This window comes from Sporothrix schenckii (assembly GCF_000961545.1).
Source record: "Sporothrix schenckii 1099-18 chromosome Unknown Cont48, whole genome shotgun sequence".
Lineage (NCBI taxonomy): Eukaryota > Fungi > Ascomycota > Sordariomycetes > Ophiostomatales > Ophiostomataceae > Sporothrix > Sporothrix schenckii.
The window spans coordinates 1,903,616-1,928,345 of record NW_015971149.1 but is presented as its reverse complement, the minus strand read 5'-3'; the positions used below and the strand labels follow the sequence as shown (position 1 = coordinate 1,928,345).

Genomic DNA, 24,730 nt, shown 5'->3' with positions numbered 1-24,730 from the left:
GTCTACTTGGAAGCCAAGCCACCATACTGGTGGCCATAGATTGCTCTGGACAGATGGCATCCTAGGTATCGCCTGGAAATGCCGTTCCAAGACTTCAAACGATATGAAAAACGAAATATCCGGAAAAGACCAAACAGACGTAACCCGCCGTAAAAAACGCCTTCATGATCTAGGCCGTGCCTGGGAGAGAATGACAATTCCCTCCCGTACATAAAAATGCAAATGGGTATGATACTGGACAAAGTGATGATGTAATAAGGAGGCGGAGGATGATGCCGTTTTTGTTTGCTTTTTGCGCCTCTAGTCATAATGCGCGCTATGCTTTTTCATTTCCCGTTATGTTCGCTCGATCGTATGTCGTCCGCCGTATGCCGTGATAATTACCGGCTGATGGTGAAGTTAAAAAACTTTCGTCCACGCAGCCTTGATTCTTCCTTTCCCTATTCGGCGCGTTAGTATCTGTCATTGACGATATGCATACTCTGGTAACGGTGCACACAAGGCTTACACGTCTCGTCCTTTTGGGGCTCCAGGTCGCGCAACTGGATCCCAGCCAATCGTGCCATCCGCCGCCGTGTAGCCTCCGACGTATTCATCGCCGGCAACTGATGGATCGAATGCGTGCGCAGAATCGACTGGTTCTTGAGCTCGATGCCTGACTCGCGGTCGGCCGTGAGCGTGCCAAGACTGGGCGACACCGACAGCCGGTCCGTCGTGATGTGCAGGTGTTTCATGATCGACGAGCTCCAGCTGTGGATACGGCTGCGATCTCCAGGACTGTTCACATAATCCACGACGACCCGCTCGCGCAGTCGACGAATGGCCCGCTCACGGCGTACCATGGCATTGGTGATGCGTGGGCTGTACCCGCGCGGCAGCATGCTCGCCTTGCACAGCGGGCACAGCGAGCTGACATGGGCCAAAAACTCGTCGATGCACTCGGGATGGAAGATGTGGCCACAGGACAATTCGCGAATAATGGTCACGCGATTCTGGTGCGGCTCCAGGCAAATCTGGCACTTCGGCTGGTACTCCAAGTCGCCAACAATTGGGGCTTCGGAAATCGTTTCAGCCACCGGAGACGCTGGTACGGCCGTCGCCGTCGGCACGGCGGGTGCGCTGTAGTCAGACGCCGACTGACTTCGAGCGTCCGAAGTGGAGTTGGAGCTAGTGATAGCCTCGCTATCCAAAGCAGCGTCGAGGCTCTGGTGTGGCCTACTTTGGGATCGTCGGGAAAGTCGTCGTGATGCCAGGGAGGCAGAAGGGGGTGTGGATGACCGTGGCGAAACGGTGCTTACGGCTTCGGTGGTAGGCGAGACAGGCGGGCTCTGCGGTGGCGGTGGATCGTAGTTGTATGTGAAGAGCGGGAATTTCTGTATGTGGCTCGGTGGGACCGTCAGGCGCTTGATGCCCATCGCCTCGAGGTTGATCTCGCCCACTACCACGCGCCGTTGAAGCGATGCACGTCTTCGCCGCCACAAAAAGTGCATGAAGAGAGAGATGACGGTGATGACGGCGAGCAGCACGCCGATGACAGCCAGGATGAAGACCCAGACATTGGGCAGGCCGGTCGGTGTGCTGACGGTGAGCTCGGTCCATATGCGGACATAGTCGTCGGGGTCAGGGTTGTAGATCTCGCTAATATTTTCACCAAAGGGAATATCCGTGAGATTGCCTGAGTAAAGGCTTAGTTGGTACATCATCTCCTGGCCAAGGGCGCCAGAGACTGCAAAGATTGGGTAGTGGTTCTCGAGCCTCCATTCTCCATCGTCTTGCAGATCCCAGACGTCCGAGTCCTCGTCAGGCGGTTTTGACGTATCATTGGTGGGTAGGTAAAAGAGAAAGGCACGCAGGGGGTCGTAGCGTGCAGATGCAAGATAGGACTGGGTGCAGTTGACGCTGTACCAGGGTGCGAGAGCGATGAGATTGAAGTTGGTGGAAGGAAGGTTGCTTTGGCGGACAACGGAGTCGGGGACATAATCGCTCTCCGAGACGTAGCAGGGGTCATCAGGGTCAAGGTCAGGAACGTAAAGGAGACCTTGTAATATACCGTTCTGCGTCTCTGTGAACTTGGAGAGAAGGACGGTCAGGTTGTCGGTGACATGGTCTGAATATGCAATGTCGCCGCTCACAGCCGTTAGATTTCGAAGGATTCTACTTGGGACTGTTGTCTGCCCCTCGTAGATTGGGTCACTGAAAAGGAGCCTTGGAGAATGTTAGCAGATTGTTGAAGAGAAATGGAGTGTCCACTGCAGCAGCATGACGGCATGATGGCAACATGTGTGGGTGGTCTGGACCATGATATTGTGATGGAACAAGAATAAGGGAGACGCCAAGCAACAAGATACAAGAGATAGCTGGAGGGAAACATGACGAGGCTGTGCACAAACAATATAGCAAGTATTTATCAAACGGTAAATACAAAGCTGTCACAGATCTGAAAGCGAGTCTTTGTACCACCACTAATGTCCTATTCGCCATTGAAGCTTTCAAGGCCAGGGCGATCCACGGCGTGGTTGGTTGGTTCCACCGTTGTGGTTCAGCCAAGGAAAGCTTGGCTGGCTTGGCACTGCCTGTCATGCGGGGGAATGCGAATTCGGGTGAGGATTGGCGCGCGGTGGAGTGCTGAAAGTGTGCAGTGGTAGGAAAAGGGGAGCTGTGGCAAAACCCGCGACACAATCCGGAAAGCTCGCAAAAATTGCATTACTGAAAAAGAGGACAAAAAACAAAAACAACAAAGTTGCAGTTGATTCCAAGCCAATTCGATCAGCCAGACAGCAGCAAAATTTCGATATGCGCCCCAACTCTTGTCCGAAAAAAAAGGGCGACTCCATCTCCCCTGTGCCTCATTGGGGCTTGCTCCTGTGGGCTGCACTTGCACGTGAGAGGCCGCGCAATCAGCCTTGGCCGCCTCGGAATCGTGTGGAAAAGAAGCGCTGACCCACGAACCGTAGCAGCAAGGAAAATGGGATCCATGCCGGACCTCCGGATGCGCAGTCCAGCAGGGGGGCACTTGCAACGCGACACACTTGCGCGCTTTCCGGGTTGGCCGAGATGGAGCGGCGAGACGATGCACCCTCGACATTGACGGAAGGGGTAAGGGATAGGGACACAGGGTGTGCGTCAAAAAGAACGGACAACCAGACATGTCGGGGTATGGAATGACGGCTGGACCGAGGTCCCAGCATGGTGCAGGGAGGACGGAAGCAGAACGATGTGAAAATGAAAAGAAGGCCAATACGTACACAACATTTTGGACTCCATCAAGAGCTGTCAAACGTCAGTAAAATTCTGCAATTCTGCTTCTCGGAAACGCGCTCCTGTCTCTGCTTTGTGGCAGTCTTGGCGACCTCTTGGCAGTAACGTCTGCGGGGGGTGAAAGTGCAGGCCCATTTCATCCCTGCGTTCGTCGTCATTGTCGTGTGCGCCGTATGTCTCGTGCCTGTCATCGTTTGTGATTGTGTTGCTGCTCTGCTGTTGCGAATGGGTGAGAGACGCGTTGCAGCCGAGTCGTTTGGCGGGCGCTGTGCGAGGAGCCAGGATGGGGCGGCAAACTTGATCGTCACCGCATCGCAAACCGGATGCGATCGCAAAAAAAAAAAAAGGGAGAGGTATCGATAAAGCGGGAATCCCAGATCCTGAGATGAATGGCGAGACACAAAGACACACAACCCAGGGACAAGAGAGACGGGTCGTCGCGCGAGACAAGGCGACAAGCCAAGAGAAGCCCCGTTGCTCGGCGCCAAGACGATTGCCATCGGGAGAACAAATGACTGCACGAGGCCAAACCGAGCCTGCCACGACAGGAAAACCAGTGGAATTGGAAAAGGAATGAGACTTACACAAGCTCATGGTCAATCATGATGAGATGGTTTGGAGAAGCCCAAACCTTTGAGAAGGAAAGGGAAGAGAGAGGATGCGAGGAAAAGTCCAGGGTCAACTACAAGTCAAGGCCCTGGTTGCAAATTGTGACGCTGGTTTTCTTGGCTTTTTCTCTCGGCGGCAGACGGCGGAAGGATAAAAAAGAGCGAGGTCTCTTCCTATTAAGAAAGGACAAGAAGGAATCGGGGGGGCCTCGACGTGTGGCAGCCAGGGCCGGAGGGGCTGGCTTTCGTGGAGAATACTCCACAGAGTAAATGGCAGAGAGAGTTTGGTGGCGGAATCAGCGCGGATGTGGACGAACTGCGGCGAACCTACTCAGTGCAGTGGACAGGGACGAACTAGGACGAATGGGTGCGTCGTGGAGAGCCCAGGGTGGGTAAAGGGATTAACGCAGGGCCTGCAGAGGAGGCCAAAGACAAAGAATGAGGAATTAAGACAGACGGGTCAATCAAAAGGACTTTGCGTATGGGAAGTGTTTCGGGCTGCCAAGACCCTGACCCATCAACAACAGCCCTTTTCCGGGTAGCTGCTGCAAATGGAACCAAAATTGGGCAGCGTGACGAAAGCCGAAGATGTGATGTTGAGGGAAAAGGGGGAAAGACGACAGAAATGAGAAGTGGAAATTCAGGCCAAAATGAAAGTTGCAAAATTCACAGAGCGCAAACGAAATGGGGGGAAAGAGCGAAGGGGGGTAGCTAACAGATGAAATGAGGAAAGATGAGGAGATATTGGAATTGGGCGAATACGAATCGAGAAGGAGGCTGTACAGACGCATGCGCAACGATGGTTTCTGACTGCCACTTTTTACAGAGCTAGTTGTGGGCAGCGTCGACAAAGGACCTGAAGGTCACGAGAAGGCAAGAATGAACGCAAAACGAGAAGGAGCGTCCCGCCTCAGCGCGGGTTAGGGTTGAGGCAGGGACGGGATGCCACTCAAAGGGAAAGAGACATTGATATGCCCTTCCCCGTCTACTGGGTTGGAAAGGGCCGAGCGACAATTTCTGGCTTCATTGAAGCGGGACGACAAAAAAGAGGAAAGAAGGGAAATGAGGAACAGAGAGAAGGCACGCTCGGCACGGTCGACACAACAGCTGACGCACCAGGCAGGAGCGATCGCCAAAAAAGAGGAAAGTGTAAGAAGGTGCGACAGACACGTCCAGTCCAGAATCACACTGGAGAGGGGGTTGAAAGTGTACACAAACGGTATCTGTCTCGAGACGACAGTCCAATGGAGAGGTGGACAGAAGAGCAATTGGCGGCAGCCATTCACAGTTGAGTTACTTGCGCAAGTAGAATAAAATTGGCACTCGGATTCTACATCCTGTAACGTTATGGCAGTCGCGATCGATGCATGCCACAAGAGATACTTTGAGAAGGCGCGACCAACGCCACCATGACAGGTGCAACAGCCACGCGAGACGCATTCTGCAGATGGGAAGGAACAAGCTTTCCAAGCCCTCCAAGCTTTCTTCTTCCAGACCGGGGCGTGCGGAACAGGCACGCACTCTGGACTGGGCACGACTGGGCACGCCTGGGCACGACTGGGCACGGGGAGGGAAGGCGCCAAAAGGCATCAAATCTTGGAGAGCCGCACCGTACGGAGTAGAGTAGAAAAAGGAAGTAGACACGCCACAGCATCCTTTTTCCACTACAGCCGCTAGCGCTGCGCATCAGAGTCTCCACTAAAGTGCGAGGGAAATTGGGGCCTTGCTGAGGTAGGCAAGAACCCAAGTCACTGCTTTCTTTTTGGGCTTTCTACTGAGTAGGTGTCTTCGTGTCGGCTGGCCGGCGGGGAAGGTGCAGCCGTTGGTAAGGGGTAAGATACTGTTGTATTTCCGTATTTGCGACTGTAGACTGTCTGTCGCCCTTGCCAGCAATGTTTAAAAATTAAATAAAGAAAAGAAAAAAAGACCAAAACGACGAACCATATGTCATACGATGTACGACGTACAAACGCTCCTGCCGACTTGGGCCCCCTTCGCCGCGCGCTCCCTGCTACCATTAGGGGCAGTTACAACCGTATGGCAGGTCCGCTGCGTTCCCAAAGGTCTGGACCTGGACTAGTGGGCGGCGTTCCTTCTAACGGCGCGCCACAAGGCGTAATTCAGGTCAGCTTTGTCTGCATTTCGTTCCGCTCCAAGGGCGGTCTCGGTCGATCACATCGTTTTCCCGTTTGGGCGTTGATCCGGCTGCGCATTGTCTACGAGATAGTTGTCTGCAGGGCTCGTCGCGATCGTCGTTGCTCGACCTCGTTCCCTTCGGCAATTCGTCCAGGAGATGGAAAAAGGAGGGCAAGAAAAACGAACGGCAAAAGACGAGAGACAAGAGACGAGAGACGAGAGAAAAGAGAGATGAATAACGACAGGACTGAGGCTGAACCATGGCTGTGGGCGACTCCGAAACACAAATGACCACATCTCGCAGGCCGGTGTGAAACGCAGAGCCAAACGCGAGGTCCAGCGACGACGATCTGGAAGAGCTGGGCAGAGAAACCAGCAGGCGATGAGGAATACAAAATTCCAAACAGAGATGGACAGAGAGGCAGTCATCCGTGGCCAACAGGGACCAAGCCAGTCCCGATGTTGTGCAACGGTACACACAATGGAAAAAATGGGAATCCTGGGCCACACAGCCATGCATGGCCAAAAGAGTCGGCAGGGCCAGAGCATCGCGAGATCCGGACAGGCCGTCGATGGCGAGGGCAGATGGTGGCAAGGGAAACAAAAGGAGCTCTACCGAGCCAACGGTTTGTGTGTTTGTTTTCTTTTTTACGAAAATATGCTTTTTGTTCAGGATTTTGATCCTCGGGGCGTTTGTACAAATGATGAGCCTGTCCCTGCGTCACAATGTGTCTCCAGTCTCATCTCCTTGGCTTCTTTCCCCTTTGTTTTTGTCCTTTCCGTCCCTTTCTCGCCTCCTTGACCCATCCGCTAACCTCACGTCAAGCCACTCTGGCCATCGGCATCGGCATCGCCTAGTTGCGCTTGCAGCCCGACTTGGCCGTCAGCTCGGCCGGGCACGTCACCGGCTTGAAGGTCACGCTCGGGTTGTCGGCGCCCTTGAACCAGTCGAAGCGCCACTGGCAGCCCGCCTTGAGCGCCTGCGGGAAGCTCGCGCAGTCCGACGCCGAGTGGATGCCGCCGTACCGGTCGCCCCAGCCGTTGGGCGGCGCGCCGTACTGCTGCGTGCAGGCATTGAACGCACCCACGCCACCGCCCGGGATAGCCAGGTCAAAGTGGTTCGCGCCCAGGTCGCCGCCCGTGTTCGTCGCCTGCACCACCAGCTTCTTGCCCTGCACGGGCCCGCTCGTAAACGTCAGCTCGTAGCACGCGCAGCACCACGCGCTCTCGGTGCTGCCCGAAATGCGCACCGCCGCGTAGCCGTACGCGACCGTGTCGTTGACGGCCCAGGGCGCCTGCGACGAGCACATAAAGGCGCCGCCACCGTTGTCGCACCCCGACGCCGTGGCGCCGTTGTCGTTGAGCGGCTTGTCGTTCTTGTCGCAGGTGGCGACGGGGCCTTGGGCGAGACTGCCCTTGCCGGGCCAGGCGCACGACGGCTTGCAGCAGTCCCAGTAGCGCGTGGTGGTGCCGGTGCTGTCGGCGCCGGCCGACTGCGCAAACAGCAGGAGAGCCGCCGGCACGAGGGCGCTGAGAGCTTGTGTAGGAATCATTGTGAAGGGGGGCAGGAGTGGGATGGGGTGGAAGAGTGGATGAGTGGATGAGTGGACGAGTGGATGCAGGAGCGCTCTTTCACTGAAGACGACGGCGATGCTCGTGGGGACCGAGGGAGGATCACGGCTTGTATGACGAGGAAGAAAGCTGCTGGGAAGGCCACAAAAGCCACAAAAGCCAAATCCCCGGCTGTCCATGGCAGCTCCTCTCTTTATATCATGTACCCGTCTTTCCTACCTCACGGTTCCCCCTCAATCCTCTGCGCTGAGTTTTACCAGTCCCGCTATTAGCCCGCCTCTATCTGCCTCATTGTCGGCCGTATCGAGACGAAGCCCGCTCAAAACAGAGGCCCATTCTACAGGATGGCCCGGGTTCGAGCAAATGGGCCCCATGGACCACATGGGACGCCTTCCGCCATTGACCTCACCCATAGGGCCCAGAACCCCACAAAGCATCTCGGCGCTGCTCGTCGTATCGTCGATCAACAGAGGGGCCGTCTGACGCGCCCCCTCGAGTCATTCCCAGTTGAGTAACTGCGGACACGGCCCCCGGTTCGAGGATGCGCAACTGTACCTGCCTCGATCGTATTTGGCAAACCTCTGTCTGTTCCTGAATGGCTGTCCCTGAATGCGCCCACGTCCCCTGGTGAGACTGTGGAGATCGACGGCCTGGTCTGCCGGTGAGAGCCACATGCAGAGCACTCTTCGATCGAGTCGAGTCGATGGGTGGGTGGGACATGCCCAAAATGACTAGCCAGCGTTCGGGATCGAAACATATATATCCATATTGCGATTTGGTGGGCGAGTGCGCGTCGAGCGCATTAATATAAACACCGCTGGGCAATCAATACGACAGGGGGGCTACCCCACATACCAAGACGGCAATACTGTGCGAGGCGGAGTGGTCGGCGATGATATTGTGTGCTGTCGCAGTGGCAGAAGGCTAAACGGGGTTGGTTCGATTGGTGGACTATTCGAAAGACAGAAACCGACATTTCACTCTGAGGCCGAGTTTGTTTGGGCAGAGAGAGGAAGCCAGGAACACAGCAGTATTGCCATACTCGCCGGTCCAAGTGCGCCAATTTGGGGGGACAAAATTGCGGTACGCAAGAGTATGTGGTATTTGTTATACGTACGTAATATATGTCTATCAGGCTCCTGGGCAGCGAGCCGAGAACGGTTGAGCCGGTATTAATATACATGGGATGAGTAGACGTAAATATAGATCAAAACATAACTTATAGAGAAGTCGACGAGTGAGAAAACAGGGGGCAGAAGTGAGGAAACTTTCTAGAGCAGACACAGAAAGAACAGACACCGGAACAAGGACTGATGCTGCCGATCCCACGATGGCCATTGGTAACGAGAAATGGGGTGAATTGAAGGAGGCTGGTCCACGTCAGATCCAACGTCTGTTGTGTTCGTCTACCGCTGGGTGTGACTCCTCATCGCATGACTCGCTAGGGGTGGTCCTTTGCCTGCTCTGTGCACTGATGTCCCATTTTGTGAATTAGTGATAGGCCAAAAATTATTTTTATTTTATTTTATTTGTATTGCATTTATTTTATATTTTCGAAAACATAAAACATCGTTTATTTTGGAGTGTTTTTATAAAAAATCAAACATGAAAAAGAAAATCTTTTAGCATATCCTCATTACTTCCAGGATAACACATCAACTTTCATTTGCTTTTGGGAAACATCCCTTAAACCCCATCACAACCTTCGCGTTACTCCGCGAAATCAGGCCCAATTTGCACCACTCACCACCATCATCACACATCTCTCGTAAACCTCGTAGACCTTAGAAGCCCCAGCCACCCTCCTCGCGTCTCTCGTTGCGGCGACCCCCGTTCTCGTCCTCAAAGGCCTCCTGCGCATCCCGCACAATGCCGCTCACGAATCCGCCGAGGCCACCACCACCACCACTCTCGTCCTCGTAGCCCTGGCGGCCGCCGCCGCCTTCATACTCGCCGCGGCGCTCCTCGCGTCCGCCACCCCATCCACCGCCGCCGCCGCCACTGCCGCCATACTCCTCACGCTCCTCGCCGTAGCCACCGGGGCGACGACGGTCGCCCTCACCGCCCCATCCGCCGCTCTCTTCGCGACGCTCCTCGAAGCGCTCTTGGCGGCGCTCATTATACTCCTCGCGGCGCTCCTCTTGCCAGCGGCCGCCGCCATTGTCACCGCCGCCCTCCCACCGCCGCTCCTCGATGCGTTGTTCATAGCCGCCGCCGTACGTCGGCCGCGTGTCGGTGCGCTCCTCGTAGGCAAAACCCGTGGGGCGCTGGCCACGCCCGCCAAACTCGTCCTGCTCGTAGCGGCGGTAGTCGGTGCGCTCCTCGCCGTCGGGGTACTCGGTGCGCTTGAACTCGGCCTGGGCGTAGCGGTCACCCTCCTGGTTACGACCGTACTGCGTGTACGTCTGGCTGTAGCCGCCGTCGGCCTCGTACTGGGAACTGGTGACAGTGGGCCGCGTGGATTCCTGGAAGCCGGAGCCGAGGAGCGAGCCAGCCGCGCCGAGAAGACCGCCTAGGCCAGCTGCTCCGCCGCTGCCGAGGCCGCCTACACCACCACCACCACCTCCACCGCCGCCGCCGCCGCCGCCCATGAGGTTGCCAATCTCGCCTAAAAGATTGCCGCCGCCGCCCGAGCTGGTGTAGTTGTTGCCACCACCACCACCACCACCAGCAAAGCTGCTCGCCGCACCGCCGAACAGGGCACCGGCCGCTGCGCCCATGAGCTCGTTTGGCAGTCCGCCGCCGCCGCCAGACGGCCCGAAGCCAGTAATGTTCTTCTGCATCGTGAGCGGCTTGCCACAGCCGTGGCCGGTGTCGTGCACACCCTCCTTGTGATTGTCGCCGCGCTCGACGCCCTCGCGCGACAGCTTCTCGCGGTACTCGTCGCGCTGCTCGTCGGGCATGCTCTGCCACCACTCCTCGACGCTGCGGAACATGAGGGTGCGGCAGTCGCGGGCGCCGTCGTCGCCCATGCCGCGCTGGGCCGGGTGGTGCAGCACGCCGTAGATGATGCGGTTGAGCGTGCGGCCAATGTCGACACGGTCGTCGTCCCAGGCTTGCATGAGCTGCGGGACGACCCACGTGACCACCTTGCTGGCCGTGCGGCCGGCAATCTCGTTGAGGATGTTGCTAAAGTGGTCCTTGGACAGCATCGAGTGCGTCGGGTCGGTGCTCTCGTTGTCGTTGAACACAACCAGCTGCTCGTTCTTGCTGCTCTGGATAATCTCCGACGAGCCCGTGGCGAGCTCGGCTTGGATCTGCTGGATGACGGGCACGACAAACGGCGCAATGACCGAGAAGACAAAGATGGACAGCTGGTCCTCGAGCTGCTCCACCAGCTGCGGGAGCACGGGGATCTTCTCAATGGCCTCGGTGATCTGCTGGAGGATCTCGTCGTGGAACTGGATGGCGGGCATGATCTGCGCGAAAATGTTCTTAATGTACACCGTGTACTCCTCCGGCCGGCGCGGCGAGACGCTCATCTCCTGCATCTGCGCGGCCGCGGCGTTGGCCTGAATGTCGTGCATCTTGTCCTTCTTGTTGCCGCCGCCGAAGATGCCGTCCGGGATCATGTCCAGCACGCTGGCGAGCATGCTGGTGTCCGTGTTCTGGCTGCTCTGCAGGGTGCCCTCAAGCTCCTGAATCTCGTTCTGGGTCAGCTTGTCGGACACCTCGCCGGTCACGGAGTGCAGGAAATCCACGCCGCCAAAGGTGCCCGTCACGACGGGGTAGACGCTGTGGTCGGCGCCCCGGAGGCGGATGCGTGTGCTGCGGCCGACGTGCGGGAAGACGTTGGTCTCGCCCATCTCAATCAGCGCTAGTTCCGTGTAGTTGCTGTGCGCCAGGAAATCCTCGAGGCAGTGCAGGCCGGTGCCCATGAGGCGCAGAGCCTCGTACAGGTCCTCCTTGCGCTTGCTGTGGCGGTACGAGCGGCCGAGATCGATGCACTTGCCAAAGAGCTGACGGACGTGGTAGGCGCTGGTCATGATGCCAGCACGCTCGTTGGCAATGTAGTTCTTCATGCCCGAGTCGGGGTCGATGGCGAGCTCGACACGCTCGTCCACGGGGCCGCGGAGGCGCGGGTCGTAGCGGCGGGCGTCGAGGTTGTCGGCGTAGTTCTTGGGGTTGTCGATGTGGTCTTCGGGGCGGTAGGTGCCCAGGCGCTCGGCGGTGACCTCGAATTCGCGGGAGCCATAGCCAAACGTCAGGAAGCCCAGGACGCAGAGCAGCAGGCGAATGGCCTCGGCCGAGACGGACTTGACGGTACCGACGTCAATGGCCTGGCTGTAGTCGCGGAGCCAGTTGCCAAAGTACACGCGCATGACAGCGAGCTTGTCGAACTTCTTGCCGCCCACGGCACGGGCCATGAGCAGCTGCAGCAGGGCGTCCTCGATGTCGCCATGCCGCCCTAGACAGAGGGACAAGCGGTTAGCGAGCGGCCGGAGAGGGTTGTGGATCACGACGACACAGTTTTGCACGCACAGTTCTGGCCCTCGACCTTGGAGATGCTGGCAATGTTACCGGCACCAAAGGCGAGCACCCGGCGGGCAAAGAAGACGAGGACGAGAACGCCGACAAGCAGTGGAGGAGGTTTTAGTAACGACATCGTGGGTTGCTGATACGGTCGTATTGGCCCTGGATAGCGTCAGCGGGAGGGAAGCTTGCGGAGGGGCAGGATCGGAGCAAAAATCCAGTAGAAAAGCAAACGAAAGCCCAAGACAAGTCGAGCAGCAGGCCAAGAGCTCGTCTGCCAAGCTTCTTTGAGATTCTGTGGGTGGCATTCCTTACAGAGTAAAGTGAAGAGTTGGTGATGTTAGATGCAAGTGGTCAGAATCCCAGGATCCGAGATGCGGGTGAAGAAACTGGCGACCCAAGTATATAAGCCGAAAAAGAGGGAGCCGTCTTGATTTAAAGCAGGATCTTCACCGTGCCAGGAAGATGACGGACGACATAGAGACGCACATAAGCAAGAGATGCGGTACTGAGAAGCCGTTGCATTTTTCTATGCCTCAATGCCTCAATGCCAAGCTGCCAAGAGGAGGGCAACGACTGGGGTCCCCTCTTTCCTGTTGTGGTGACGAGCTGTTGTTTGGAAGGTGCGATGGGAGGGTCCTGACAGGGGCAAGAGCTCTTGTGAGATGAGCGAGGGGCAATCCGGCCGCTGTTTGTTACAGGGCTTGATTGGGCTGCCTGCGACACATGAGGACCCGCGTTGGGCTTGGCATTGTTGCACGACTGGGTGGCTGCCATGGCGAAGCAGGAGCGAAGCAGTCTGTGGGTGGGTTGCTCTTTCCGTGTTTGTGTCGACCTCACCGAATGCGAAGTGGCAGGAACGACTTGTGTGTGACGGAGACGTCTCTTGTGTGCACCCTGCGTTGTCAGAGGAGAGGAGAGACAGGTCGTTGTGACGGAGTCGGGGCAAGACGCCTTTGACTGCCCGCTGACAACCCCACTGCGCATCGTGGCGCGTTAACATGACCCTCTGCGGCGAGCGCTGCGCTTTGGTTGCTGGCAATACTCAGCAAGGCCGTGACTGCCGTTTCCAGGCGCGCGGGCAGTCGTTTTCGTCATGTCTCGTGAATCGTGGAAGGAGACAAAGGCGTGGTGCAAAGACAGGCTAGGCAGGTGCCATGGGTGCGTAAGTGCGGAAGGGTTGGGGATAGGAAGGAAGGAAGGAAAGAGCGATGCAGTGATACTGTATAGGGGCAGAAAAAACATCGCAATGAGATAGACTACAGTCCAGACACCAAATAGCTTCAAGAATAAGACGTGGAAAAAGGACAACAGACTCAACCGCGGTGGTGGGTGGCCCATACACATCCCCTCATCAGACCCTCTGCGCGTTCCTGGGCTAAGTGTCTCAAAAGGTGCCTTTGGTCCTCACGGCCCGTGCCAGCAGCTACGAGAGCGGACTACTGCATCTGGAACGAGACAAAAGGACCCGGCATCATAGTTCACAATGACAACCGCGGGAGCGGTTGATGACCGTTGCATTTTGGGCTCAGTGGCGACAGTCTAGCCCTTATCGGCGCGCGCGTTTGGTTTGTTGTGACTTTGCACAGTCGCATGCTGGAAAGAGCTTGGCTAGTCGGGCCAGGCAAGTTTCATTATCCAAAGAAGCAATAGCTGTCCTTAAAGCCCTCGAAAGGTCTGTATCGGCGGCCGACCTCGTATTCTGCAACCTTTGTTGTGTCGACGGGACCACCAACGGCGCATATATGATACGTGGCCGGCGGGGGTTCACCGAGATCTGGCAGCTGCATGGCATCGATGCTGCAGCGCCCCGTCAAGGTCAGGCGAGCACGCCAGCCGTTTGACGCAAAAGGCGTCAGCGCAGCACAGCATCAAAGCATCCAGCAGACACCATACGATGATCAGTGACGGACCGGGCATCGCTGGCGCGCTGTAATTACGAGGCGGATATGAAGGTCAGGATTGCCTGACTGAGCTTGGAAAGGAGTCTACGGGCGCGTTCCAGGCCTTCAGTGATGGGTAATTACGATATACGGGAGGCATACGAGCGTGGGATGTAAGAGTGAGGGCCGCCTAAACCAAAACTTCGGTTGTAATGACGTCGGTCGAGACCGGGCTCGCGCTGTCTATTACAACTGAACTGAGATCGAGCTCAGCCCAAAGCATCTCTGCCCGAGGAAGCACACAGACCAAGTACAATGTCCTTGGAGCTCCCTCGGTACCAACAAACGTCGCGCCCCGACGGCATGCAAGTTCGTAAAGCAGTACGGAGGGGAGGAAAAGAGGGCAACATAGCAGCCTTGTGGGTGACGCGTTCTGGGTCTCGACTTCGCTCGCGACAACGAGCACTGCTGATGGGCTAACAGAGCACGTCGTCTAGACCTCTGGGAGCTCTTTGAAGCTCAGGTTCCCGTCCGCGCTAGACCCGTTCTTGGTGAGGCCTTGGCAGCTCGAGCGAGCAGGAGCTGGTAAACCAGTGGACGTTGACCTGTCGCGTCAAGCTCTGCTATGTCTAGCATATTGCAGCTATCCAAGGCGCGTAAGCTCGAGTATGTAAGCCAAGGGGAGAGTCTTTGCACATATACTTCGTACATTTGAGCCAGATATGGTGACGATTTTACGATATCGGCGTACATTCGTGGCAGAGACTGACTGAGCTATCTGTCGAGCTTCTTCGAGTATATATCACGCGCATATGAAGTTGACCAACCCAGGAGAGCTTGACAGGAGAGCTCTGAGCTTGCCATGCGACCTGCGGCGAGGGTCATCGAGCGTGTCTTTGTTCGCCCTTGCCTCTTGTCTTGCGAAATATTACAACGGTGCTTGGCTAGATTCCATGGATAGAGAGATTGCACGACGTGACGCGTGGTAGTTGGCGCAGCTAAGACATCTGGCGGGGTTTGGGGGCTGGGAGGCGCTTTGGGGAGATACAATGAAACAAACGTTGGCGCTGGACGTGAGCAAGCTGGCGTTGGCATGGAAAGAGAGTTCGCTCTTCTGCAGCGTGGAAAAACAAGGATGGGGACAGAAAGCCGTGAACACTGCCAGAAAGCCAGAAAGCCAGAAGCCAGAAAGCCAGGAAGGCAAACAGCTGCGTGCGCCTGGCTCCGGGGCATGGAACCAGCCGTTGCAGCATGCCAGTTGAAAGCTGTGCGGGAACAGACAAGGTCGCTGTGGTTCGGCGATTGGCCTTTCTGGAGGTGACCTGATGCTTTGGATCTGGCGTTAAGAGGCAACAAGGGCAAACGTACAATCGTAAAAGCGCGCCCACCATCGTTGTTGCTGATTTGGCGTGATCTGAAGCAACACAAAGCCGCCAGAGCAGCTTCCCTGAAAGCGATAAAATCAGTAAAACGAGGAAAGAGCGGGGAGTGCCAAAGTATTAGGAAAATTGGCCTGGCGGAGAGGACGGCCAGACTCAGCAGAGGAAAGAGGGGCCAGCAGAAGGGCCTGGCCTTGGGGGGGGGGGGGGGTGTTTAGCGGCAAGGGAGGGGGGGTGCGATTCGGCCTCTGGACAGAGACAGCGTTACCTCCGCAATACGCGCAGATAAGAAGCGCAGGTCACAAGAGGCTTCAGAGGGCGCCTGCAGGTCCTGTCCAATTTGCTATTGTGACGCACTTTGGGGCTTTCAGGCGCGACCACTAAAAGGCGCTAGATGCAGTGAAGGAAACCACAGAGGACACTTCAACGATCAGTAAGCGATAGCGAGCAAGAGGGGCTTGTGCGATCTCATTTTCAGCAAATTGAGGCAAAGAGGCGAGTGAATTAGCGAATTAGCGAATTAGCGAATTGGCGGCACTTCAGGTTACGTACTGGAAATACAGCAGATCAGTACAAGGGGGCGGGGGGTTTCGCCTGATGGCTGGTGAGCTTCGGCTGTCTCGTTTCCTTCTGTTTTGAGCGCCGCGCGTGCTCCCCCCACCAACCCCGTTACCCTGTTATGGCCTGGCTGTTAACGAGTCTTTCATTGGACAATAGCGCCCATGCAGGGGCGTGCGCCCGTATCCATGAAAAGCGCTCGTAGCGCCTGTGACACAAATTTGCCTAAAAAAAAAAAATCAAAACATTCCAAAACAAGAAGCCGCTGCCCAGAAGGCCAAGAGGGGTCGCCTGAGGCATAGGGCGGTCTTCGCAGAACACGCCGCGATACTTTACGACGGTGCTCAGGGGCCGCCCAAATACTTCACTGAATCCCCCAAAGGATGTCCATTGAAAACAGCACGAAGCATTTCGCACCACGCGGCGCGCCCACCACGGGCCGAAAGAACAGAACACAACTGCATAATGTGTTCAAAAAACGCTGTAGAATACAAATTTGCATACGCTTCACCCGCTTGCTTAAGTAAATACCTAGTAATTCGAGAAACTGTAAAACGCGCCAGATAGTTTGATACATGGCTTGCAGTCGAATGCAAAGACACACGTGCGGCGCTGTCGAAGTATCTTTTTGAGAGGACAGGTCAGAGGGTGAGGAAGGCGTGCGCGTTTGCGGGCAGGTGTGGGTTGGCAGGCCGTGGGGAGCGGCGCAATCAAAAAGCGAGAGAAGGAGCGTGCTAGGTGAGATAGTGAAGTGCATGGAGCATGGGCGTACAGACCTGACCGTTGGGAGCCTTTGTGAAATCGCAGAGACTGCTGAAGACAGAAGATGGATGTGCTGCACGACAGTATCGTCGGGCGGTTTCTGGCAGAATCCCGGTTTGGACTGGCCAGCGGTGTTACGAGACAACTGGAGGATCTGTTGAGACAGCCGTCGGCACCTATGGCGCGAGACTATGGCGCGAGATAGCAGCTCCTGCCCCCATCTCAGCACCATCATCAAGTAAGATACTTAGAATGGCGGTTATGCGGAAACAGCGGTAGAATGGGAGGGCGGCCAGCGCGCATATGCAGCGGCCAGTGTTTCGAAGCGGCAACTGCGACGGAGAGGCATCTAGTGGCCTCAGCGAAGCAAGCTATCATTCGCAGAAGAGCAGGAGAGGTCAGAACGGACAGGGGTGCACGGCTCGCTGCGGATTCAGGCCAAGTCAGTTCGACCGTCCACCAGTTCAGGCTCTAAGATACCTGCCGAAGCCGCCCGAGTAGGAAAAAAGATATGGGGCGTGGCCGCCTGTATTACGAGCTTCTTGCTGAGCGTGCGCTGCCCAGCAAAGGTCAGATCGGGACAGCGCACGACTGTCGGGGGACCACCTTCCCCCAGCCCACCCCCCCTTTCCCTAGCGGACAAAGGGTGCGCCAAAAAAAGGAAGGAGCCACACCAACTAAAAAATAGGACAGCAATCCGATTCAGAAGGGGGGCAGAGCGACTGGCCCGAAAAAAGCAAAAGCGCCAAAATCAAATCAAAACAAATCAGCGCGTCGTCCCCCAACCCCCCAGCCGCCTATAAACTCGCGGGCACCCCCCCAACCTCGCGCGCCTGAAAGGACTTTTTCCTTTCCCCTCGTTCCTTCCCTTCTGATCCCTTCTGATCCCTTCTGTCCTCCCCCCCATCGCTGTAGCCTTTTTGTCTCCTTTCCAGCATCAAATAAACTAAAAATCCACATCGCCATTTCAACCTCTTCAGCGCATCGCCACTGAAGTCCCTGAAATCGCTCGCGCTCCAACAGCATCCATCCATCATCACCACTACACAGCTACAAATCAGCGCTATGGCTCGCCCGTCCAAGAAGCAGCTCGCTGAGGCCGCGAAGGCCGACGCGCCCAAGGTCATTGATGTCGAGAACTTCATTCGCGTCCGCGATTCGGTATGTTTTGCGTTCTCTTGTGTTCTCAACCTCTTCTTTCTGGTCTCTCTCTGGCCTTCCGGTGTCGTTTCTGTTTCCTTTCCGAGCCCGCTCACCTGCACTTGTTTGTCGCGCACCCTCTTTCTCTCGCCTGCTCATAGACGTGCGCTGTTGGCTTTTCCAGCCTCACATCTGGTTTGCCTTCTGCGCCTTTTTCTTCTCACCATTGTGCTGTCTCCGTTCCCATTCCTTGTCACACCTTCGGGCCTCTTTGTAAAGCCGGCTTCCTGCCACTGCACATATTCTGCCTCTCAACCCAACGCCCAAACGAAGTCTAGCCACGGCTGTCAACGCTGCACTGCCATTCATATTCACGCTGCCCAATCGCACCAACAATACTGCGCAGCGCACAACCCAAGCTTTTTTTCCGCGCACATGCAAGCGGCAACTGGATACTTCAATTGCAACAGTTAGTGCAAAGCAACCTGCATGGTTTTACAGCTGCGATCACTGCACAATACAGACATTCATTACAACCCCCATTTCCGAAAGTCAAGCGACAGGAAATTAGGACAAGAGAACTGGAAGGTCGCGCATAACACTTGCGCCTGGCCCAGCGGCCATGACCCACTCTTTTGTTTACATTCGCTCAATTTGGCGACGCGCGAAAGTCCACTCTCACAGCACGCGCCTCATTTTGAAAAAAAAAGACACCGGAGGACCAGATGCGCCAGATCGTTTATTGTGACCGATAATTAACACACTCTAGGTTTACGCTCGTCTGTCCACTATCCAGGAACTCCTGAAGAACTTCTCTGGCGAGTATCTCCGCCAGACAAACCTCCTGCTGGGTGAGGGAGCCGGCGTGGACGGCGTCGGCGAGCTCATTGGCTTTGATACTGGCCTGCTGCCCCCTGTCGGCGCTGTCCTGCCGCCTGTTGCGGTTGCCGTCGCCCCGGCTGCCGACGAGAAGAAGGAGCGCAAGAAGCGCACCCACGACCCCAATGCTCCCAAGCGTCCCCTCACGCCGTACTTCTTGTACATGCAGACTGCCCGTCCTATCATTGCCAATGACCTGGGCCCTGAGGCGCCCAAGGGTGCCGTTCAAGAGGAGGGCCAGCGCCGCTGGAGCACCATGAACGCCCATGACAAGGGTGTACGTAGTATACGCATTATTTTCTTTCCGTTCTTTCCAGAAACGGTTGCGAGCGTGAAAGTGTGGCTGACATGACTTATGTAGGGCTGGGACCGCGCTTACCAATACAACCTTCGCTTGTACAACGCTCGCGTGCACTCGTACAAGTCGGGCAACGCCAATGCTCGTCTGATGTCGGACGAGGAAGCGCTCCGTTACGCCGACGAGTTCCACATCCCCATGCCCACGAGCAAGGAGGCGGACACTGGCAACGACCAGGACGCCATTGCCGAGCAGCTGCAGCAGGGCCCCGCCGACGACTCGGCCAAGACCCCCAAGTCTGCCAAGAAGGACAACCGGAAGCGTAAGACCGCTACGCCGGGCGCTGAGGCCGAGCCGGTCAAGGGAGCCGCCCCTGCCAGCCCCGACAAGAAGCGCAAGCGGACATCAAAGGTAACTAGAGCATGAGCCCGAGAGTTGCAGAAGCAAGAAGGCTAAGAGGCGGTTAGGCGTTCTCCAATGCTCTGGTTACTGATAATATTGACCCTGCGCTCTTCAGAGCGTGAAATAGTGAGTCGATGAGAGTTCTTCCATAACCCTTGTCGATTTATCTGTTTCCCATCAATTCCCATCACTGGATGCTCCATTGCGACGATTTCTTTCCCGCCGCGCCCCGCGCGCGAGGCACTCTTGATTACGACGACGACTGCTACCACTCTTCGGACGACGATTTGCGACTCCTGCTTGCCCTTCCTTTCGGTATTGCATGGCATGGCAGAGCACAGTACGTATGGCGACGCTGACTTTTCCGGTTCTGCGTCTTTTCTGCGTCTTCCTGCGTATGAATCCTGTTTTTCGTCTCGTTCGTTCTTTCTCTTTCCCTCCCCCACCTCGCCCGCGCTGCTTCTTTTCCCTCTTCTTTCGACTCTGGCTTGTGACGATGGGTTGCTTGGTTTTTGTACGGTCTCGTCATGATTGGCTTCTTTTTCTGTGTTTGGTTTTGTGTGTGTATTTATGTCTGCGGTTTCTTTTCGGTTTCTTTACCCAGTCACTCCCTGCTGTGGAGGGGGACTATCGTTGCTTTGAGTTGCTGGTTTTTATTGTTTTATTGCTTGTTTTTATTTACAAGTACTTTTGACTACTATATCATGTGTTGGGAATGACAGGGGGCGGTGGAAAAATTGACGTATGGGGTCATAGGTCAAACGGTCTGGTCTTGTTACGGACTCGGAAGGGGGAAGCGCTGGAAGGGACGTCGGCAGTAGCCGAATTTGGCCCCAAAAAACCTGGACAATGCAGCGCACCCTGGGTATTACGCTAGAAGGCACTGAAGCTGGATGGCCCTTTCAATATACGACAAAGTTTATAACTTTTGCGCGTTGCAAATTATGGAGGCAGTGTTTTATTGTTGCGGTGCTTCTTGGCACACTCATAAAGCCGTGCAAAAGCTATTATTGCCATGTTATCGAGACGTGTTATTGTGAATGGCAGCGCAATAGACCCTCAGTACCTGGTGTACGGTACGCGACTGGATCCGTCCCAGGGACACGATGATTGAAGGTCAGTGAGCGGCTGATGGTGATGTTAGAATAGGGGAAGCAGAGAGGACTTGCTGTTTTGGGTTGTGTATGTCGTGCTCTGTATGTTGCACTGGCTCTGTATTTCGGCCGCTGTTATATCCACGGCCAAAGCAGACGGAGGTACCTGGCGACTTGACATAACTATCTTTCCGTAAAACGGCCCTGAAAGAATGGCAGCTTAGGAACAACGGCCAGGCAGTCTTGATCGCGGAACCCCAACCTGGGCAACAGCCAGTGGCATTACACGGATTGAGAAGGCTGAGCAGGGATGGCCGAAACGGTGGCCAGTTCAGTGTCGTTGAACAATGCCGTTTTCCATTGTGGGTTCGGGGGGGCCGCCTAGCAAGCAGCTGGATTGAACCACCGAGGGCGGAGCAGGACAGCGGCCTACCATGGCCGGTTTAGGCCTTTATTGGCCTTGCCTTGACAAGGCCTGTACGGGAAAGGAGCTGGCGAACGGCCTCTCTCGTTCCTTCGAATAGTGAATGTACTTTGGTATGGGCTTTGGTTAACTCTTTTCTCCTTTCCCTTTGTGTTCCTTCCCAGACGACCTCTCAACGCGCACTAATACTTCCTTCCGTCTTGACACCCTCTGGAGGGTCGTGCTTTCCCCCCGTCACTCTTTCTCTCCACATCGTTCCTTCCAGCACCAGCCCTAACGCTGTTTCTGTATTCTTCACCACCCATTCCCCGTGGCGTGGTAGGTTACAGCAACCTTATGCTCCAATAACCTCCTTTTGGAACCTGCCCCCTATTAGATACCAACCTCAACTGGCCTTGAAAATACAGCATCCTCAGACACATGCTCTACAGTACACTGCCACCAAGCACTCATAGTACGACCGCACTCGTTTTCTCTTTACTTCCAATAGATGTCCTGATTCGTTATATGACTGAATACTGAAAAGCGGCAAATCCAAACATACAATCTTGCTATAGATTTTATATACCGGTCAGATCCGCCGCCTCCTGGCCACGATGCTCCGTGCTCAGTACACAAAGAATTGCTGCGACAACGGCAGCCGTTCGCTGGGTTCGGCGGTGCACGGCGCCCCATCGGCCAGCACCGTGTACGCCTCTGGGTCGACCTGGACCGCGGGCGTCGCGTCGTTGAAGCGCATGTCCTTCTTGGAGACGCTGCGGCAGCCGCGCACGGCCTCGACGCGCTTGCGCAGGCCGTACGTCTGCACGACGCCCTGGGCAATGCTCGCCTCGCTCACAAACAGCACCGAGGTCGCGGGCACGAGGGGCGCAAACATGGGCCGCGCGATGATGGGCTGCACGGTCGGGATGGACGCGTTGGGGTCGCCCATTTGCGCGCACGCAATCATGCCGCTCTTGATGACGGAGGTGGGCTTGGTGCCGAACCACGCGGGGTCCCAGACGACCAGGTCGGCCAGCTTGCCGACCTCGATGCTGCCAATCAGGTGGGCCATGCCCTGCGCGAGCGCCGGGTTGATGGTGTACTTGGACACGTAGCGCTTGGCGCGGAAGTTGTCGGCGGGCGTGCCCTTGTCCTCGGGCAGCTTGCCGCGCTGCACCTTGTTCTTGTGCGCGGTGTTCCACGTGCGCAGCACGACCTCGCCGCAGCGGCCCATGGCCTGCGAGTCGGAGCTCAGCATGCTGATGGCGCCGAGGTCGTGCATGACGTCCTCGGCGGCAATGGTCTCGGCGCGGATGCGCGACTCCGCAAAGGCAATGTCCTCGGGGATGTCCTTGGACAGGTGGTGGCACACCATGAGCATGTCCAGGTGCTCGTCGAGCGTGTTGACCGTGTACGGCCGCGTCGGGTTCGTGCTCGACGGCAGCACGTTGCTCTCGCCCACCACCGAGATGATGTCGGGCGCGTGCCCGCCGCCGGCGCCCTCCGTGTGGTACGTGTGGATGGTGCGGCCCTTGAAGGCGGCAATGGTGCTCTCGACAAAGCCCGACTCGTTGAGCGTGTCCGTGTGGATCAGGCACTGCACGTCCAGCTCGTCGCACACGGTGAGGCAGGCGTCAATGGCCGCGGGCGTCGAGCCCCAGTCCTCGTGCAGCTTCAGGCCGCACGCACCGGCCACCACCTGCTCGCGCAGCGCCTTGGGATCGCTGTCGTTGCCCTTGCCCGTGACGCCTAGGTTGACGGGCAGCGCGTCGACCGCCTGCAGCATCTGCTTTATGTAGTGCGCACCCGGCGTGCACGTGGTGGCGGCTGTGCCGGCCGTGGGGCCCGTGCCGCCGCCCAGCAGGGTGGTGACGCCCGACGCGAGGGCCTCGTACGCCTGCTGCGGGCAGATGTAGTGAATGTGGGTGTCGATGCCGCCGGCCGTGATGATCTTGTTCTCGCCGGCCACGACCTCGGTGCAGCTGCCCACAATCATGTTGGCCGGGTGCACGCCGTCCATGACGTCCGGGTTGCCCGCCTTGCCGATGCCGACAATGATGCCCTCCTTGACGCCAATGTCGGCCTTGTAGATGCCCGTCCAGTCGAGCACCAGCGCATTGACAATCACCAGGTCCAGGCAGTCCTTGTCGGCCCGGCCCGACGCCTGGCCCATGCCCTCGCGCAGCGTCTTGCCGCCGCCAAACTTGCACTCGTCGCCGCGCACCGTGTAGTCCTTCTCGACTTCGATCCACAGGTCCGTCGCGCCCAGCCGCACCACGTCGCCCGTGGTCGGGCCGAACATGGTCTGGTACGCCTGGCGCGTCATTTCAAAGGCCGCCCGGTCCAAGGGCGCGTCGGCCAGCGGCTCGGGCGCATGCCCGAAGCCGGCCTTTTGCAGGCGCGCGAGGATGTCGTCGACGCGCGACAGGTCCACGGGGCCCGACGCCAGGTTGTTGCCGCCGCGGATGACGCGGTGGCCGCCGATCGCGACGAGCGGCACGGTCTTGGTGTCGCCGGGCTCGAAGCGAATGGATGTGCCGGCGGCGATGTCGAGGCGGAAGCCGTAGGCGCGCTTGCGGTCGAACAGCAGCTGCGGGTTCGTTTCGATAAAGTGGTAGTGGCTGCCGACCTGCACGGGGCGGTCGCCCTTGTTGGTGACGCTGAGGCGCGTGCGCTCGCGGCCCTCGTTGAGGCGAATCATGTTGTCTTTGGTCTGCTTCACGACGACTACAGCGCCCGGCTGCGCGGCCGCCTCGTAGGCCGCGGCGGCCTCGAGCGGGAACAGGCTGTTGTCGGGCACGGGCAAGAAGCTGCCGTACAGCGCGCGCGCCAGGTCGCCGTCGTCGGTCTTGACGGGCTCGTGCACAGTGACGAGGTACGTGCCGTTGGGGAAGGTGCCCTCGACCTGGATCTCGTGCAGCGTAGTGCAGACAGACGGCAGCACGTGGCGACGGCCCAGCATCGTCGAGCCGAGGGCCATGAGGTCGGCGACCTTGTGGTTTCCATCGCGGATGAGTTCCTGAATGTTGTGGGAGATGAGAGCGACGGCCTCGGAGTGGTTGAGCTTGACGCCACGGGCGAGGCGCCGCTGGGCTATGGTGCCAAGCTGCGATATCACGAGCTTGTCAAGCTTGAGAAACGTTGAGCGTCAGTGTCTGTTCTTTGTATTCTTTTGTACCTCGCAGCGTTGGGTACTTATGTCCCCCAATTTCAGTATATTTTGTATTTTTGTATTTTTGTAGCCCTGTGCATGCTGGACACGGCATGCGCAATTTGGCATTCCCCAAAAAGCCAAGCCTGTCGCACTGGTAGCAGCGTTTTCATGGCGTAAGACAAACCTCTTTTGGCACCAGATGCATGGTTAATTGGTGGTGGTGGTGGTTCTGTGTGATGGGATTGCCCTCTGACGGGACGGCAGCGCTGTGTGCGTACAGCAACAAGACGACAAACGGGGGGATGTTTGGAGTAAAAGGACTGGAAAAAGGATTAAAATGTAATGGTTAAGGGTGAATGAGAATGGCAAAAAATGAAGCAGAAACAAAAGATCACAAACTGTTGAGGATATGCCACAAAGTAATGCTCGCTCGCTCTTTCCCGAGATAAGAGCATCCGCCAAAAACACCAGCTAACGGGCGAAACTTTTTTGGGTGGTTCCTTCCGTGCTAAAAGAGCTCGAGCTCTGTTCTTGCAGCAAGAGCAACAGCGCCAGGCAAAAAGAGCAAGAACGACCAGGCCATCCAGAGGGGCCCAAATTCCGCATTTTGGTGCCGATCCATCGGTGGTTCTTTCTTTTTCTCTCTCTCTCCCGCCGCACCTACCCCGCAATTCCGTTGTGTCGTGCAGTCGAAGGCGCTGACTGGAAGCAACGACTAAAGATAAGGA

The 24,730-nt window shown here is 56.8% G+C and overlaps 8 protein-coding genes across 8 annotated transcripts; 3 read left to right on the top strand and 5 right to left on the bottom strand.

Moving 5' to 3' along the window:
- Positions 1–452: 452 nt before the first annotated feature.
- SPSK_00753 (RING finger domain protein) lies at positions 453–2,269 on the bottom strand (the record flags this gene model as incomplete). Its single annotated transcript, XM_016727701.1, has 2 exons — positions 453–2,205; positions 2,265–2,269. The coding sequence occupies 2 exons, from the start codon at positions 2,267–2,269 to the stop codon at positions 453–455; spliced, it is 1,758 nt and encodes a 585-aa protein (XP_016584464.1).
- A 2,568-nt stretch (positions 2,270–4,837) lies between these two features.
- On the top strand, positions 4,838–5,158 carry SPSK_00942 (uncharacterized protein; the record flags this gene model as incomplete). Its single annotated transcript, XM_016727883.1, has 1 exon — positions 4,838–5,158. The coding sequence occupies one exon, from the start codon at positions 4,838–4,840 to the stop codon at positions 5,156–5,158; it is 321 nt and encodes a 106-aa protein (XP_016584463.1).
- Positions 5,159–6,856: 1,698 nt separating this feature from the next.
- Positions 6,857–7,555, bottom strand: SPSK_00893 (uncharacterized protein; the record flags this gene model as incomplete). The annotated part of the gene is made up of 1 exon (XM_016727837.1): positions 6,857–7,555. One exon carries the CDS (start codon positions 7,553–7,555, stop codon positions 6,857–6,859), a length of 699 nt encoding a protein of 232 aa, XP_016584462.1.
- A 1,803-nt stretch (positions 7,556–9,358) lies between these two features.
- SPSK_00693 (uncharacterized protein) lies at positions 9,359–12,180 on the bottom strand (the record flags this gene model as incomplete). The annotated part of the gene is made up of 2 exons (XM_016727643.1): positions 9,359–11,982; positions 12,057–12,180. 2 exons carry the CDS (start codon positions 12,178–12,180, stop codon positions 9,359–9,361), a joined length of 2,748 nt encoding a protein of 915 aa, XP_016584461.1.
- Positions 12,181–12,482: 302 nt separating this feature from the next.
- SPSK_10351 (uncharacterized protein) lies at positions 12,483–13,034 on the bottom strand (the record flags this gene model as incomplete). Its single annotated transcript, XM_016736804.1, has 1 exon — positions 12,483–13,034. The coding sequence occupies one exon, from the start codon at positions 13,032–13,034 to the stop codon at positions 12,483–12,485; it is 552 nt and encodes a 183-aa protein (XP_016584460.1).
- Positions 13,035–14,979: 1,945 nt separating this feature from the next.
- Positions 14,980–15,192, top strand: SPSK_00966 (uncharacterized protein; the record flags this gene model as incomplete). The annotated part of the gene is made up of 1 exon (XM_016727905.1): positions 14,980–15,192. The coding sequence occupies one exon, from the start codon at positions 14,980–14,982 to the stop codon at positions 15,190–15,192; it is 213 nt and encodes a 70-aa protein (XP_016584459.1).
- A 2,502-nt stretch (positions 15,193–17,694) lies between these two features.
- Positions 17,695–19,372, top strand: SPSK_00765 (high mobility group protein; the record flags this gene model as incomplete). The annotated part of the gene is made up of 3 exons (XM_016727713.1): positions 17,695–17,790; positions 18,539–18,925; positions 19,010–19,372. 3 exons carry the CDS (start codon positions 17,695–17,697, stop codon positions 19,370–19,372), a joined length of 846 nt encoding a protein of 281 aa, XP_016584458.1.
- A 2,101-nt stretch (positions 19,373–21,473) lies between these two features.
- Positions 21,474–24,207, bottom strand: SPSK_00695 (urease; the record flags this gene model as incomplete). The annotated part of the gene is made up of 2 exons (XM_016727644.1): positions 21,474–23,978; positions 24,187–24,207. 2 exons carry the CDS (start codon positions 24,205–24,207, stop codon positions 21,474–21,476), a joined length of 2,526 nt encoding a protein of 841 aa, XP_016584457.1.
- Positions 24,208–24,730: the final 523 nt, after the last annotated feature.